The sequence below is a fragment of the Zonotrichia leucophrys genome, chromosome 3 (assembly GCF_028769735.1).
Source record: "Zonotrichia leucophrys gambelii isolate GWCS_2022_RI chromosome 3, RI_Zleu_2.0, whole genome shotgun sequence".
NCBI lineage: Eukaryota > Metazoa > Chordata > Aves > Passeriformes > Passerellidae > Zonotrichia > Zonotrichia leucophrys.
The window spans coordinates 34,009,463-34,025,513 of NC_088172.1; the positions used below are offsets into that span (position 1 = coordinate 34,009,463).

The 16,051-nt window shown below is 36.8% G+C and overlaps 1 protein-coding gene across 1 annotated transcript in view; it reads right to left on the reverse strand.

The window, feature by feature from the left end:
• APOB (apolipoprotein B) overlaps positions 1 to 5,642 on the reverse strand; it is a 35,358-nt gene extending 29,716 nt beyond the window's left edge. The window contains 4 exon segments of the mRNA XM_064707173.1: positions 473 to 618; positions 1,475 to 1,590; positions 4,202 to 4,240; positions 5,585 to 5,642. Of these exon segments, the coding sequence (XP_064563243.1) occupies positions 473 to 618; positions 1,475 to 1,590; positions 4,202 to 4,240; positions 5,585 to 5,642 (359 nt within the window).
• Between the last annotated feature and the right edge of the window lie 10,409 nt (positions 5,643 to 16,051).

Sequence of the window (16,051 nt, forward strand, 5' to 3'; positions counted from 1 at the left end):
ACAAAAGCAAATAGGTAGGGAAAAGATTAGCTACACAGACTGGGATTGGAAATCTGGACTTCAGTCTCAAATGCCTTTCTATTGCACAGTCTGTTAGCAAAGGAAAATTATCTTAAACCAGCTGAGTGCAGCCATTTGAGAATGTGCTTACAAGAAGTAATAATAATTACACTTGCAATAATCTTTTGAGCCACTACCCCTACCCAACAACTTCCTGATGTAGATGACAGAAATTAAGAAACCATTCCAGGTAAAAATGTTTTATGTAAAATTCCCTTCCCTACTGGCATATGAGAACTATGTAAACTCTTCAGAGTATCAGGCATAGTTCTGCTGTGGAACCAGCTTACAAACCTATCATGTGATCATGAAATGTGTTCCATGCCTAGAAAAAACATAATCAGGATGGACTGTTTACACTGCAGCCTGTTCCATGTTAAGGTCCCAAGTATTGATAATTGACACTGCTTACTTTGACATGGCATTTGCAAAGTCCTCAGAGTTCTTGGACTTTTTCAGAATAGCCCTTCCCTCGGTGTCAACACCAAATGTCTCCCTCAGGGAGCAATGCATTGTCCTCAGAATGAAGCGGCATAGCTGGGGTACCTCCAGCTCAACCTGAAAATACAAATATTATATGTTATTCTTTTTAGCATTATCACATTTCCAGGATCACTCTGCTACTGCTTTGAAAATTCCTTGGGATTTGTAAAGTGTCAGGATCACCCTGCTACCAGCTGTTGGGAAAGACTCCAAAGTGCTCTAAACAGTTTAAGGTAATTCCATGGAGGAGATAAGAGGGCAAGTATTTGCTTGGCTAATAGCATGACATCATACTAAATGAGCAACTTAGCTTCTGAGAGTTTTGAGCATTATCACTGTATGAAAACTTGAGTCATTACACTGATCAATGTGTTTAGACTTTATCAGAACAGTATGTGCTAAATAAAAATACCTTTCACAGTTACTCCATTTCAGGAAAAAAAAAAAACCTCAAAACCAACATTATGTTGAGAAAGTTTTGGGCAAGATAAGGAGACACTGGGTAGTTAAATGGCCTATGGTTCCCTTTACTCCTACCGGCCTGATATTGTTTTGAGTTACCATCAGCAGGCTCTCATGTGGTCTTCATGGCATCAATGAGTTATTTTAATTCAACTTCTAGAATGTTTGATGGAAATTGGTAGACTGAGCCTGGGAGCTAAGGAAAAATGAAGTAGCAGATCTTGCCCCTTTCTCATGTAAAAGTACAGTCAGGGATTGAAATGCACGGGCACAGAGGTATGAAGGACTTTTGCCATCCTCAGTGCCTCTGTCTAGAACAGGGGGGGCTTAGTCTTCATGATTCTCAATATGTGCCCTCCAAAAAGATGATCTTGTTTGTAAAATCATTGAAGGATGCTCCCCAGCTGCCAGCTCCCATGCTGTTAAGTACACAGTCCCCAGCTGGGTGTATTTACTCCTCTTTGCCTACCTTGCAAGTGATCTTTGAACCACTTCGAGAATCTGCTGTTCCTGTGATCCCACTTGATGTCTCTGCTTCATATGAGTAAACATATTTTCTCAGGGGTTTAAATCTGGTTGCATCCTCTGCAATTGGGAAAATAAGAGTGGTTTTATGACCTGAGTAGGATATGCATATGTAATCCTTACAGTGCATGCTTAGTGTTGTGTAACTAAAATAAATGCCAGAAAAAGGAAGCCTGAAGACCCATGCTCCAACTATTTCCTTATACAGAATATCTTTCAGACAGAGAAGTGATGCCTTCATGTCAGTTGGATACTTTCTGAAGCATAGGACAAAACTTCTGGGAGCAGCATAAATTTTGGGGTCCACTGCTCAGATAGGATCTGACAGTGTGACCCCACCTGTCCTTCAAATCATGCCCAAAAAGCAAATGAGAAAGACAGGAGAAAACTTGAAGTCTGAAACTGTTTAAAAACTACCCTATGGCTTCTAAATTGAGCCAATAAAATTGTAATTTTCAAATTGGTAATAAAAAGATTCCTTTCAGCTCAGATTTTTCCATCATAATGCAAATACAAGGGGCTGCTTTACCAGTCACATGAATGAGACTGAAAGCAAAAACCATAGAAATAGACAACACACCAAAACTACCATTCCTCAGTACAATTTCACCTGAATTTATGGACAATCTTTCTGCTTCAGACTCTCTGAAATATGATTTACTCTAATTCACTTATTAGATCAGAAAATTTTACTCGGGTAGATTATTTTTAATGGGCACAAGCTTTAGTTAATCAGAGAACGTCCAGAACAAGGGAACACCACTAAATTATGACCTATTAAGAACTATTGCAGGAGGAAATATTTCCAGAGGTGTTTCTCTTTCTATCAAAAACCTAATAGACTTCCTAAAAAGAATGAATTCCACCTGTATTTAACCTCTCCCTGTTGCCCTCAAACCCAACCCTCTGTAATTTTAAACCCTGCAAGCACGAATGAAAGTGCTAATAGAAATATAAAGAAAAAAAATAGTCTCTATGTCAAATACAGAAATACAAGACATTACTTTAGTGTCTGAAATTAATAACATAACCCAAACAATATCCTCAATAACAAATCACTCCCACTAAAACTGCAGCCATTGTTTCAAACTAAAGATGATGATCAGGCACTTGAAGTGTCTGTGTTGGAACAGTTTAGATCAATCTGAAGCAAAAATTACTGTTCCCTTGGTTCAGACTGAGCAACTCACTGGAACTGATTCTGTTGTGATCCTGCATGAAAGGTAATTTCCTAAATTGCTCCTCTGTGGTTGTTTGTGACTGCCTGACTATATGCAGTCCCGATTCATTTTTATAGAAAAAAACAAAGATAGGTAATGCTGGTGTAAACCCAAATACCCACCATCAAATCTGTGTGACTTTGCCTGCCTGTGCTAGCAGAAATGTAGCTTAATCTTCTTTTATCAAATCTTTGTCACATCAGAAGCCAATGGCAATGTTAACATTGCCCTTTATGTCACACCATTTCATATACAGGGAGGACAACAAATTAATACTATAAATCTCATTTCCTCACTGCACTATCACTTTTATAAGCTTTGCATACTTTAGCTGAGATTATTTTCATGTAATTGCTAAACAGAATTTTTGCAATAATAACTAACTGTCATACAGTAATCAGCATCTTGAAAACATTTGAGAACTAAATTAAATTATCTATTTAACCCTAGAATTAGCTGCCATTAAAAGATTTATCACTAATCCTGTCACTTTTGGCTATCTTAGTCTCTAACTGCACTCAAAAAAATTTGAAATACCAATATCTATATTGCTAGAGTGAAAATTATTGCTTCATATCCTGCTTTTAAACAGAAACCAACAAAAAAGGAATAGAGAAATTATAAGCTTACACATACACATAACAAATAAGTAATTTTTTCAAAAAATAAACAAGAAATTGGCAATGAAGCCCAGCAGTCTTTCAGGGGGTTCAGCCATCTGAAGTAAACCAAATTGCCTGGAGGTGGTGCTAAAGCACCCAACAAAGGGAGAAAAAAAGCCCCTGAAGACTAAGAACAAACTAACTCATCCAGTACTTTGACCCTGTGGTGGAACATTATGTATCTAACCGAGCAGTCAGCACCAGTCAGAGTTCATGACAAAGATAGTGCATAAAGTCAGCATTTCCTGACTCTTGGCTTGTTTAAAAAAATTGCTGTCCTTGCTGACAGAGTTGATGATTTATTCTACAGGTATTTAGTTAGAAATCTATATGCAATTATGCGGGCTTAGCAGCAGCTGTGAAAGGTAAATAAAATGTGAGATTCAGTCCACATGGAGGTGTAGTGTACTTAACCTCACTGTTAAATCTTCACATTTGGTAACCAGGGATTTCTAGGCCAAGGAATTTGCATCTGACAATTAAGAAATAAATAAAAAAAACCCAACCGAAAAACAAACCCACAAACCCAACAGAAAATAGTTTCTTTAAGAAGGTTCAGAAACTTAACCTCAGCTTGTCCAGTCTTAGGAAAGTTTTAAAATTATTTGAACCAAGCCTAATGGATAATTGAATACTTAAAATAAATGGCAAGAAGGGCTTAAGAATATTACCATCACTTTCATTTAAGTTATTTCAGAAGAAGAGATTAAGAAAACTCAGGCTTTGAAAGATGTTTTCAGTCAAAATACTAACTTAAGATAAAAAAAGGAAATGCAAAAAATCACTCACTTGAACATCCTGGATTTGCACTTTCAGGCAATTCTTCTTCTGTAAACAACCCAAACAAACAACATTAAAAACTGGAAAAGCTGTTTGCAAAAAAGTTTGTAAATCAAGACAGATAAAATGTACCATATAACACATTTTACTTTTAAATTTTGGTCTATTTGACCACACAAAAATACTGCAAAATGGATGAATGGCTATACTCTGGTTTTTTGTATGTTTAAAATGGGACAACTTTGAAGGTTAATACAAAAATTCTCTGCCAAGAAATCTTTTCTGGATATTGAGAGTTTATTCCTTGGAGGAAAAGAATGCTGGTTGGAAGCTTATTCAAGTTAAGAATTATTTGCTCCAATCAGTCTTAGATATGTTCCATATGACTCTATTTAAAAAAAAAAATTAAATTAAACATAATCTACTAAATTTTTGGCATTTATTGGATGCTATGTCATTCTTTGGGATATCACACATGAAGGCCAGCACTTTTTACAATGTTCTCTGCACACTTTCCACATTTTCATTCTGGAAATTCTAAGTAGACCACTCTATAGAAATAGACTGTAACATTAGTCACAGTAACAACAGCATCAGAAATACTACTATTGCTATGAAAATAAAATTAATAATATCATTAATAGCAATTAGAAACAAGGTTTATTGTATAGCAATACATTCGTGTAACATCAGTCAGGAACAGAACATTAGTTCAAGAAAGATGTCCATATGATGAATTAGACCTTTGTATAAAACCAGACCTAAATAATTACCTCTAGACTCACTTTTCTCCTTAAGCTCCTTGAAGCCTTAGGTAACACTACAGAGCTGTATTCTAAAAAGCCACTTCTTGGGAAGCGAGGATAGCTCCCAATCCGTAGCATCATATTGATCTCAGTTGTCTTTTCTGGTCTTAGGAAAAATCCTCTAGTGGCCTACTTCTTTTTCTGATGACTGTATCCCTTCAATACAAAATTGCATTTAAATTGCCGGCCAATACAATTTGCTGTACTGCTCTCTCTCTTCACATTTGCTGCAAAATAGGTTAGCAACAGCTGGGCCAAGTCTGCATGGTATCTCCAAGCTATGGTAGCTCCACGAGGGTTTAAAAAGACAATGCTACAGAAAAACAGTGAATGCCTCACAAATGAATGCCTTGCCTTGCAAAATACATTAAATCAAAAGCCAACAGGCAACATGAATGACTTTCCTACAATGGGATCCTCCTATGACTGCCCATTCCCATGAAGGGAAGAAATTATATCTTTGCCACACTGAACCTTTCTAATTCTAAAAGCCTTGGTCCTTTTGACTTTTTTTTTCCAATATTGTTGTTTTATTGGGCTCATAAATAAAGCAGTAGAGATCACTGACATAAAAGAGAATACTTACGTGTGAGAACACCACTGCTAAGCAGCAGGGAGAGCAGCAAGAGCTGCACAGGGCCCATGGTGAGCCCTGGTCCCTCTTGCTGCTCTTTCTTTATCTCCTTTTTCTTCCCTCCTCAAGTCTTCCCTGCTGCCTCAGGGAGAGTGAGCCTTCTCACTTGGACCTTCATTTATATAGTCTGTAGCAAGCAGCTGAGTCAAACAGTTTAGAAAGCTCAGAGCAAATTGCCAAAGGTCCAAAGGTGAGAGTCCCAGATCCTCTCTGCGCTCCACACCATGCCCTGCTTTGGTTGCTGATAGTCACAGAAACATTTAGGTTGGAAAAAACCTCTAAGATATTGAGCTAACCTCCAGTAAACTCGGGATTCTCCAGTTAGTCAGGACTGTTCATAAATGATTGACAATGGCTCAGTGAGCACTCCTGCTAGCTCCTCATCCTTCCTCCTCTGAGAATCCAAAACTATGATTTTGTGAACTCTGATTTCATGATGAATCCCAACACTCCTAAAATACAGCGTTATCCAAGTGCCTTCTCTTCATTGACTGCATCTTCTGAAGAGTTTAGAGCCCTCCACTATGGCTGTCCAGTAATTCAAGTCATCCCACCATGTTCCCATGATGGCCACAACATCACAAAATCCCTGCTGCACGACGGCTTCCAGCGCCTCCTGTTCGATACCCACGCTGTGTGCATTGGTGTTGGTGCACTAGAGTTTTGCTTCTGGTCCTGCCACCTTTTGAGGGGAGGCATTCTAAATCCTATGTGATGATTCTCAGGTGCATCCCCTGTTTGTAACACATCAACAGCTCCTGTGTCTTTGCTGCCATGGAAGCGGGTCCCCATGCCCTACATCTGTTGCAGAGGCAGATCAGGGACTGCGGTAGGACATGGTCTCTCAAGCACTGGCATGCTGCCCCCAGGCTTATCTGAAGGCACAAGACTGAGCTGGAGATAAGTCACTTCCAGTTCACTGGTCTTTCCCTTAAGCAGAGTTTTAAGAGCCAAATCCCCCAGCTAGAGACTCTAACAATGTATTCAAATAAATGCACCACATCTACATAAGTGATTACAATGCATAAATTGGAGATGGAAGAAATTATCATTGCATCGTGCTTTAGCACAGATGTTGATAAGCTCGAGAATATAAGTACTTGACAAAATCAGAATATTGTGCAACTACTGGCAGGAGATTGAAAGGGTTTTTTTTCCTTTGGAACAGAACTTGGTTCTGTTGTCATATGCCTTTTAAAAAATATTCTGTTGTCATATGCCTTTTAAAAAATATTTTACTTTGACTTACAATATTCAGGTAAAACAGGTCCTGCCTATTGAAAGTAAGCTCTCCATAATTCTTTTGTTTCCTTATTTTTAGGTTCATTTTTTTTTGCTAATAACAGCAAAAATATCAAAACTAGATGATACATTTTATCTTAATGAAGAAGATAAACCTATGAAGAGAATAAACTTGATTAAATGCAAACTAATCCCCCTTTTTAAAGTTTATGTGTATTGGCAAAAAAGACAAGGTTTATGTCATGAGAAATTCTAGTAGTTTGAATTCTTTCTCTATTCATATTTATCAAAGCTAACTGTAGTAAAAAAATTGACTATGGAAATATTTAAGAACATTTTGTTCAGTAAATTTAATTTTTCATATATCTGATCAAATGGAAATGTTTTGACATTCACATATTTAAATATTTTTCCTTAGCTTGTTGAATCAAAAATCAAATTTTGGCTTAGCTAAACAGTAATTCCTATAACTCTGCAATGTTACTATTTTACCATACATCATGGCAGTTATCTTTAAAGTCTCATGTTTCTTCATACGCTTTCTCTTGGACTTAAGGATTACATTTCCCAGGGTGCACTGAGATCATGTAACTCCTAACATCAGCTCAGCCAAATGGTAACCATTGATGTATGATGGCCTGTATTTTCCAATAAGAGAGGCATCTTTCTTGTAATCAGGATTTTGTCTGATAACATTAACAAAAGTATGCCATTTCATAGACATTTCCTGCAAAAATTCCTTTTGTGGATTCATTGGTGTTGGAGACACCAAAAAGCAGTCATTTCTTTGATTTTACCGTTCTGGTTTCTGTCCTTGGCTTATACTAACACAGATACAGATTTCAATAAAAATCAATACAGATTTTTATTTTTTCACTTCCAAAAAGTAATGTGTTTTGTTTACTTTTGTGTCCACAGCTGCCCCAATATGTGCTGTGATGTGTAAAAATTACTTTTTCTTATAGTAAGATTGTACCAAAGATGGCATTTTGTTCATAGCATTCGATTAATTTTTGCATGCAAACATAATGACTTTGACTATTTCCTAAAATCTATTTACTTGTTCACTGTAGCACTGTAAATAAAGAGAGCTGTGGAGTGCCCACCATTCAGAGTTAGATATTTCCCTATTTTGCCTGCGTCTTCTTACTGCCTTCAAGTGGTTATTCACCCTGAAGTTGAACCTGACTGTATTAATATCATGTTGCATGGCTATAAAAAGGTTACAAAAGTTATGACTCAGCCCATAAGCATGCAGGTCATGATACACCAATCTGCTGTGACAGTTCTATACTGCTGTATTACCTAGTGTCCTGGTTTTGGCTGGGATAGAATTAATTTTCTTCTTTAGTAGCTGATGCAGTGCTGTAGTTTGGATTTAGCATGACAATAATGTTAACAACTCAATGAAGTTTTGCTTGTTGCTAAGTAGTGTTTACCCAAAGTCATGATCTTTTCAGTTTCCCATGCTCTGCCAGTGAGGAGGTTCACAGGAGCCTGTGAGGGAGCATGGCCAGGACAGCTGTCCCAAACTGGCCAAAGTGATATTCCATACCAAGGAACCTCATGCCTGGTGTATGAACTGGGGGGAGTTGGCTGGGAGCTGCCAATCACTGCTCAGGGATGGGCTGGGCATTGGTCAGTGAGTGATGAGAAATTGTACTGAGCATCACTTGTTTGTTTCCCTTGGGTTTTATTTCTCTCCTATTCTTTACAATACTTCTGGTTCACAAAACCCATTGTTTGCGCATTCCTGAGACATTCTGCCTATGGACTGAATCAATGGTCTTAGGAAATGTAGGAAAAAGAACAATACTTCTGATATGCTGAATTAATTTGATACAGAGAGATAATTTGTGGGTGTATATTATGGATATACCAAATCTCTTACATGCTGTGAAAGCCTTAGCAATTATGGAATTGTTAAATGTATAGAATTGAACAAAAAAACCCATTTAACATTCAAACTTCAATCAAGCCGATTAAACTGATTTGGGTTTAAATTTTGTTTCCAAACCAGGTTGTGCATTAACACTTTATTTTTTGAAAACTCTATGTTGTAGTTCTTCTGACATTCAGAATCTAGATTAGTTTCTTAAAAGATCAATTTATTTTATGAAACCCTGTCTTCAGACTTCATCTTTTCCCACAACTGCATAGAAAAATCCACATCAAATCACTCATCTGAATTCACTCCATCCTACATTTCTGTCTTCTAGAGAGGAGCTACTTTAGTTGTGCCTGTTTTGGCAATGTAACAATATTTTCTAAATGCTGATATAATTAGAGAAATTCCATTAACCTTTAATTATATATTCTACAGTGTAGGTATATTTATATATATATAAAATTGTATCTATTATGTACGTGCATATATTATATATGGCATGATTATATTATAGATATTATAGAATGTAGTCTTTTTGTCTGCTTGGTGATACTGAGAGTTTCTTTGTCTCTCTGGAGACTGCTCAGATGTTTTCACAGTACTTTTAGGAGAGGTTTTTGCATAGTCTTAGGATAAGTCTTCTTTAATTAACTCATTGAACCACTTTATTAAGTTTTGTATCTCATTTTCATTCAATGACTTTTGCAAGAAAACAAAACAGACAGTTTATAGGAGCAGTTATGGTTAGTACTAAGTTACTTATATTCCTTATATTCCTTCCTACTTAAATTCCAAATAATTATTTTTGTCTTTCCTTCTGTTCCTCTCTCTTCTTTGTTTTTTCTCTCCTTCCTTCTTGTCTGTCCATTTTCTTCCTTCTTTCTTCTTTTCTCTTCTAAGAAATATACCCACTATAAGGCGTTCAAATTTATTTTTATCTCGTTCAGGTCAAGGCCCAGCACTTCTGTTATTTGGGAAACATTGGTCTTAGCCTTATAGTGCATTTCCCAGTTCACAGTTTCATCTGTTCAGGTCTTGGCATGTCCCTCATCAGAGAAAAATGGTTGTATTTTTTGGTGAAACACTTCTGGTGCTAACTATAACCCAGTGGCAATTGGGGGAAACTGTGTGTCCCAAAGGAGGTGTTGGAGGTGCACAAACATACCCTCTGTTTGTCTAAGAAACGCTGCCAGAAGCCTGCTGAGGCATCAAGAGTTGAAAAATATTTGGCATAAGCCATCTCCTCCAGAATTTCTCTCCTTGTAGGTAGTGGAAAATGTTTCCTTTTTACATATTTATTTAGTTCTTTGGAGTATGTTCTTGGGCAAAGGGTCTGACTTCTTTTAGCACTAACAAGAAAATGTACTGAATCCTTTGAACCTTTTATTCCTACTCTCTTTTCAAAGTATTAAACCTCCTCAGTTCCTTCATTTTGTTTTGTCATTAGGCAAAGGAATTTGCTTTTCAAAACTGTGGTAGGTTGGATCTCTAAATTCAGTTTTTAATTTTCCCAAGACATCCCAACAAAGATGTAGCAAACATCTCTCATCAACAAGGTGACATTATGAAGTGCTTGATGTATTTCTAAACCAGTATTTTTTCTCTGTTTCTTTCTTATTTGTCCATACTTTCTATTCATATGCTTGTTTTTTAGCTCACCACTGGAAGACTGATCATGTATTGTCTCTTTTAGTATTAATAATACTGTTTCTGGTACAGATGTTCAGTTCATCTGCAAAAAAGGTAAGGCTAAGAAATAACCCATTTACTCTCAGAATGACAATCTGGGGATTTCCTGTAGTAAAATTACATGCTGCTGTTCCAGTAACTTCCATTGAACCAGTGGCACTTTGTCATCCTTTCTGTCCAGGTTGCAACATGTTTCAGTAGTGCCTGCCCTGCCAAAACATTGTATTCACGACATAAGGGGTTCAGTGAGCCATGGTTTTTGAGAGCTCCAACCTGAAACTCTGTGCACCTTTTTGCTTCATCTCTCCCATGGTTTCAGCTCTCCATCATTTTCATACTGCTGGAGCTCATGCTGTGCCCACAGGCTTTCATGTACACAGGATGCCATCCCTGCCTGCAAAATTCCAACTGCTTTCCCAAAATTAATTCACACCACCACTGTGCTTTCTATGATGCTTTTCCTCATCTCTCCATCTGGCCACTTCTCAGAGTCTCAATTTTTTTTCCAGACTTACAAGCTGAATTCATCAAAACAGAAACAGTTTATTTAAGTTTTGGTTTTTTAAAAAAATTATTATTGTTATCTCTTTTCAAATATTTATCTGTCACATGTCAATTTTCTACAGAATACCATGTTCCTCAAAGAATCACACTATAGCAAAATAGCCTTCTGCACTTCAATTAAATGGAAGCTTTGAATGTGAGAATTATCATTCATGGCACAATTCAGTAATTGTGCCTTGCTGTTTATCTTTTTGCTGGCTTCTACTGCTCACAAATACACTGAGGAGTAATGTTTAAATATTTTCCAGTTGTTTTGGGAGCTCATTTTTTCCATCACTCTGAGCAGTTCATTTTTCTTTCTCCTTTTGAGTGCTGTTCAGTAATCATTCAAAGCCAAAGACTCCGACAGGTTTCTTTCACTCTCTCTGAGCTGATCCATCAATTTGATCCATCAGTTTAAGCTGATTGATATTGTGCAACACAGCTTTCTACACAACATTATACGTAATTTTACTAGATCATTCCTGAGTCTTTTTAGGACATTGTTCTCCTTGGAGAGGGCAAAAAAAAAAAAATCCATCTTCATATTAGTGATAGGGAATAAAACCACAAGCAGACTATAATTTGCCTTACAGAGCATAGGAAGCCCTCAGTATCAGCTGTCCCTAATGTTAGGTAATTGATACTGCAGAAGGTGCGCCTGTGACATACCAGGAGCTCGAAGCCACAAGGAAGTCTCTGTGGACTGAACTCATCTATGACAGCTAAGGAAATAGGTGTGACAGCCAGTGTCTCATCTGAGGAGGAGAAAAAGGTATCAAGACATAATTTTTTCCTTTACTAAGGTGCAGATGAAATACAAGGAAGAAGAAAAATGAGTCAGTGCTTTTGCATGATACCAGAAATGAAAACAAAACACGTGAAGCCACAAGGGTGACGACAGCAGATATGGCTGTCAGGTGGGGACTGAACTTTAATCTCTATATTGACCAGGTTATAATTCTCATTCCTGGATGAAGAACTGCGCCTGTTGGGCCAGAGGCTCTGAAAAGTTAGAAAGAAGGGGGACATGTTCTACATCTGATTGGTGCTGACATCAAAGGTTTTTCACTTTCTGGTCACCTTTGAAAATGTAGCCTTAATAAACAGTAGGTTCAACTCCCTTTCCTGGGTAAAAATGCTTTCAAAATTAGAAACATTATTGTAGTGGTTGTGATTTTAAATTATAGGACAGGCCAAGAGTCACAGAGATTTGAAAAAATCCCTGCCTTTTATCTCTAAACATGGCTTGCATCATTGAAATATCTTCAGCTCACCCATACACCTGAGTATTTTACTGGTTAAACAGCACAAACTACTGATGGTATCCAAAATCATTCATTTTTAGAAGGCATCTGAAAAGAAAGGATTTTTTAACCTCTGAGTTCCTTTCTAAACGCAATACACCACCCTAGATGAACATAAAACTAACAGAAACGAAAACGATATTTTAAATATATTTTAATATATTTTAATACTAAGGTAATATTAGTGCATGAAATAATTGTACTCTTAATTGGATGAGACAATATATGGACAATATTGTGGTGCATAAAAATACTACGTATTTCCCTATCACAGGAACAAGACATCTAAAATATGCTGTAAAATCTAAACTTTTGCAACGTATTTTAATGTATTTTTGTAAGTAAAGCATTTGCTGTACTTCATGATTTTTTTATTCATTTTATTTAATTTATTTTACTTTATTTTATTTCTTGTCCTTGATTATGTGTTTCTATGATTCTATTATTATCAGTTTGGACTTCAAAAAAAATTATCAGTCTTCTAACTAGGATAAGACTTTTTTTGTTGTTATTGTATTTCTGAAGAAGGAAATGTGTCTCCTAAAAGTCATATTAGTAACAGTTATATGTTTGCAAAGGAAGTTCAGTTTTGATGAATTATAACCTTGATGGAATATAAATCAGCATGAGAGAGGTGTATTTATTCAGTATAGTAAATTGTCTCTATTATTTCACACAGCAAATAGGAGTTCTACTGTAAATATCTTACATGTGGAACGGTTATTTCCTTACTTGTCTACAGATACAAACTTCCATACATCGATTAATACAGACTTCTGATAAATCAAGGGGGTTCCAAATCTAAAGATTTGGTTAAAAATTATTTCCAATATCACTACATTTTTCTCAGTAAAATCTGTTTTTTTTTAACTCCACCACAGAGTCAGAAAGAATGGTGCTGGAAATAAGCATGCTACCCTTTGCTGGCCCTGCCTACCCATTGGATGATGTTCCAGGGCTAGACTGCCATCGTAACAGGATTCTGTACAGAGCTTCTGCTTTGGGGTCTGCAGCTTTAAAAATCAGCCCATGACATCTGTGGAAAACATGCCTCTCAGGATAATAGTGAGTTGAAGACAGTTGCCCCTTAAGCTAAAACTTCTTTATTCAAAGATTTCAGGAACATTTTGTCTCATGTTAGTGCATGACTGTCCAATTGTCTCTGCTATCAGCAGTGTAGTGATTCATTATGCTGATCACTCAAATGAAACCAAACCTCATTTAACACTAAGATAAGGTATAAACTGTGAAGATAGGTTAAGGTTTATCTTTCAATAGCAGCAGGAGCTCAGGAAAAAAAAAATTGGGAACATCCTGTTGTTCAAATAGTATTCAGTTCAGATGTTATTTAGTAACAGAAAGAAAACTTTCAGAAGTTAATTTTTTTTAAAGTTCTTTGCAAACATGCTTAGTCAAGGTAAATAAAATATCTAACTATTTATTTGGTTGGCAAGAGTGAGGATTTCTTATTTAGACTTTTTGGCATATACTTCCAACATATCGGCATGCCAATTAGGCCGTATTTTAATGAAAAAGGAAGAGACATGTAACAGTAGGGTCACTTTATCTGCAAGAATGAATTGGTTGACCATGATGGAGTTATGTTAATCTATCTGACAGAAGGACTGGGCTCTATTCTGAAGTTGCCTCTTTGTTGTCATCTGATGTTCTCAGCAGCTATTTCTCTGTTGACTGCCCCACATTTTGCTTTCTATTTCTTGACCTTTTACCATTTTCTCCTTGTATCCAGTACCCCTGTTTATTTTTTCTTTGCCACAATTGCACCTAAAGAATTTTATTTTCTAATATTGTTCTTCCATTTCTTCTTCCTATTTTCTGTTTCAGCACATTACCCATACCACGCACTATCTCATTGTTATCTTTACTTCTTCCTAATAGATAGAATTTTGCTGTCTTGCTTTAGTGCTACACTGCTGAAATCTCCTCATTTCCCTGTTCACTAAGCCCTTGTAATCCATTATCGTCTCCAGAATTCCTTTGCTAGGACAACCTAACAGATTCTTATCATACACCACTTCAGCTCCTTAAAGTGCTCACTTTTGTGGCATTAAACCATGCATAACCTCAGAGAGTGCTTTACTGTGGAGCTTCCTGAAACATCCCTCTGCCCATTTCCCAAGCTCGTGATGCAACATTTGTGCCTTGTTTCCTAGTGTAGAGTAGACTTCAGGCCTCCAATATTCAGATGTTAAATTCAGGTGAGATGAATTCTATCATAACAGTAAGGATTTGGTGGGCAGAGAACGTGCATATAGTTGCGAGCACTTCAGGATTGTGGTCAATGTGTAGAGGTGTAAAAAAAGAAAAGTAACATAATGAAGCAAGAAAATGGAGAACAGTGTTAAAATAATATATCAGTACTGTAGTAATGCAAGCAATGATATGTTCTCAGCAGCAACAATAAAAATAATAGAAAGCAAACAGAGGTATTATTCAGTTCCAGTGGTTCCAGTTCAATGAACATGTGCTGGAAGCTAAGAAGGATCAGAGAAACACAGGTCAGAGCCACACCACCTCTTATCTGAGAGAGACTGAAGAGGCTCTAATTGTGTGGTTTGAAAAACAGATAAGAAGAACTAAGATAAAGACACACAAACCAATTAGAAGCACTGAGGGTCTACTCTTCTTGCAGTACTGAAGACATTTGGAAGGTGCCTGTGTGTGAAATCCATTCATGACACAGGGCCAGCCAAATGTATTTTTAGCTCCTTGGCTATCAAGGACACTTTATATGGTGGCTGGAAACAATATATGAATTTTACAGAAGATTTGTAGCCATCTCAGCTAGCAGCTGAAGCTCAAACAAGACAATCCACCATGGATGAAAGTATACTAGATACACAAGCCTTCAATCTTGCATTCAATGAACTAGAAAGTTGGCAATATATCTGAATGTAAAACCTAATCTAATTAAACAAAACTGAAGAATAAGTATGACCCACAGGTAGCTTTTGAGATCTCAGGTTTAAATATATTTATTAATGTACCTTCTGGTTTTGCTTACCTCCTGGAAGTCCTATTCTGGTTGGACTGTGAAGTAGTGTTTTACAAAGATATGAAAGAAGACTTCTCTTGACTGAGCTGGTGATCTGAATACAACCTAAAGATACTGAAGCAGGTGGATACAACAATGCAAGAATACAGAAAGGATGTAATTTATGTATTTTCAAACTTGAAGACCTTAAATAAATTCATATCCTAGAGGATCTTGTCTGGTTTCCAGCTGCCACATCAAAAGTTTATAAACACTTGTTTATAAAATAGCTGCCATTGTTGAGGAACACAAGGAAGCTCAGATAGCATTAGGTACTCATCTGATTAAACACTTAGATCTCCACAGAGTACAATGCAAATGTAAATATTTCTATTACCTGCACACACCTACATCACACATAACAGTTTTGAAATGGTCCAAACTGCCATGCTTAAGCACATGAACTACAAATTTCCCTTCAGAGCAAGGTAATTCTATAGCTCCTTCTAATACTTTCCAGCATACCTCTCAGAATCACCTTACATTGCTGTGGAAAGAGTGTATCTGTTTCTGTAAGTCTACTTTATATTCGATAAAAATCCATCTTTCAGTCTAAATAGTAATTCATAAGGTCTGATTCTGGTGGGGCTGGAAAATAAAAGATACAGCTGCATCCTCACATAGAATTTTCACTTAACAGGCTTACATAGGCAGACATTTGTTTTTCTGTGCTTAAGTGGAATAATTCCTGATGC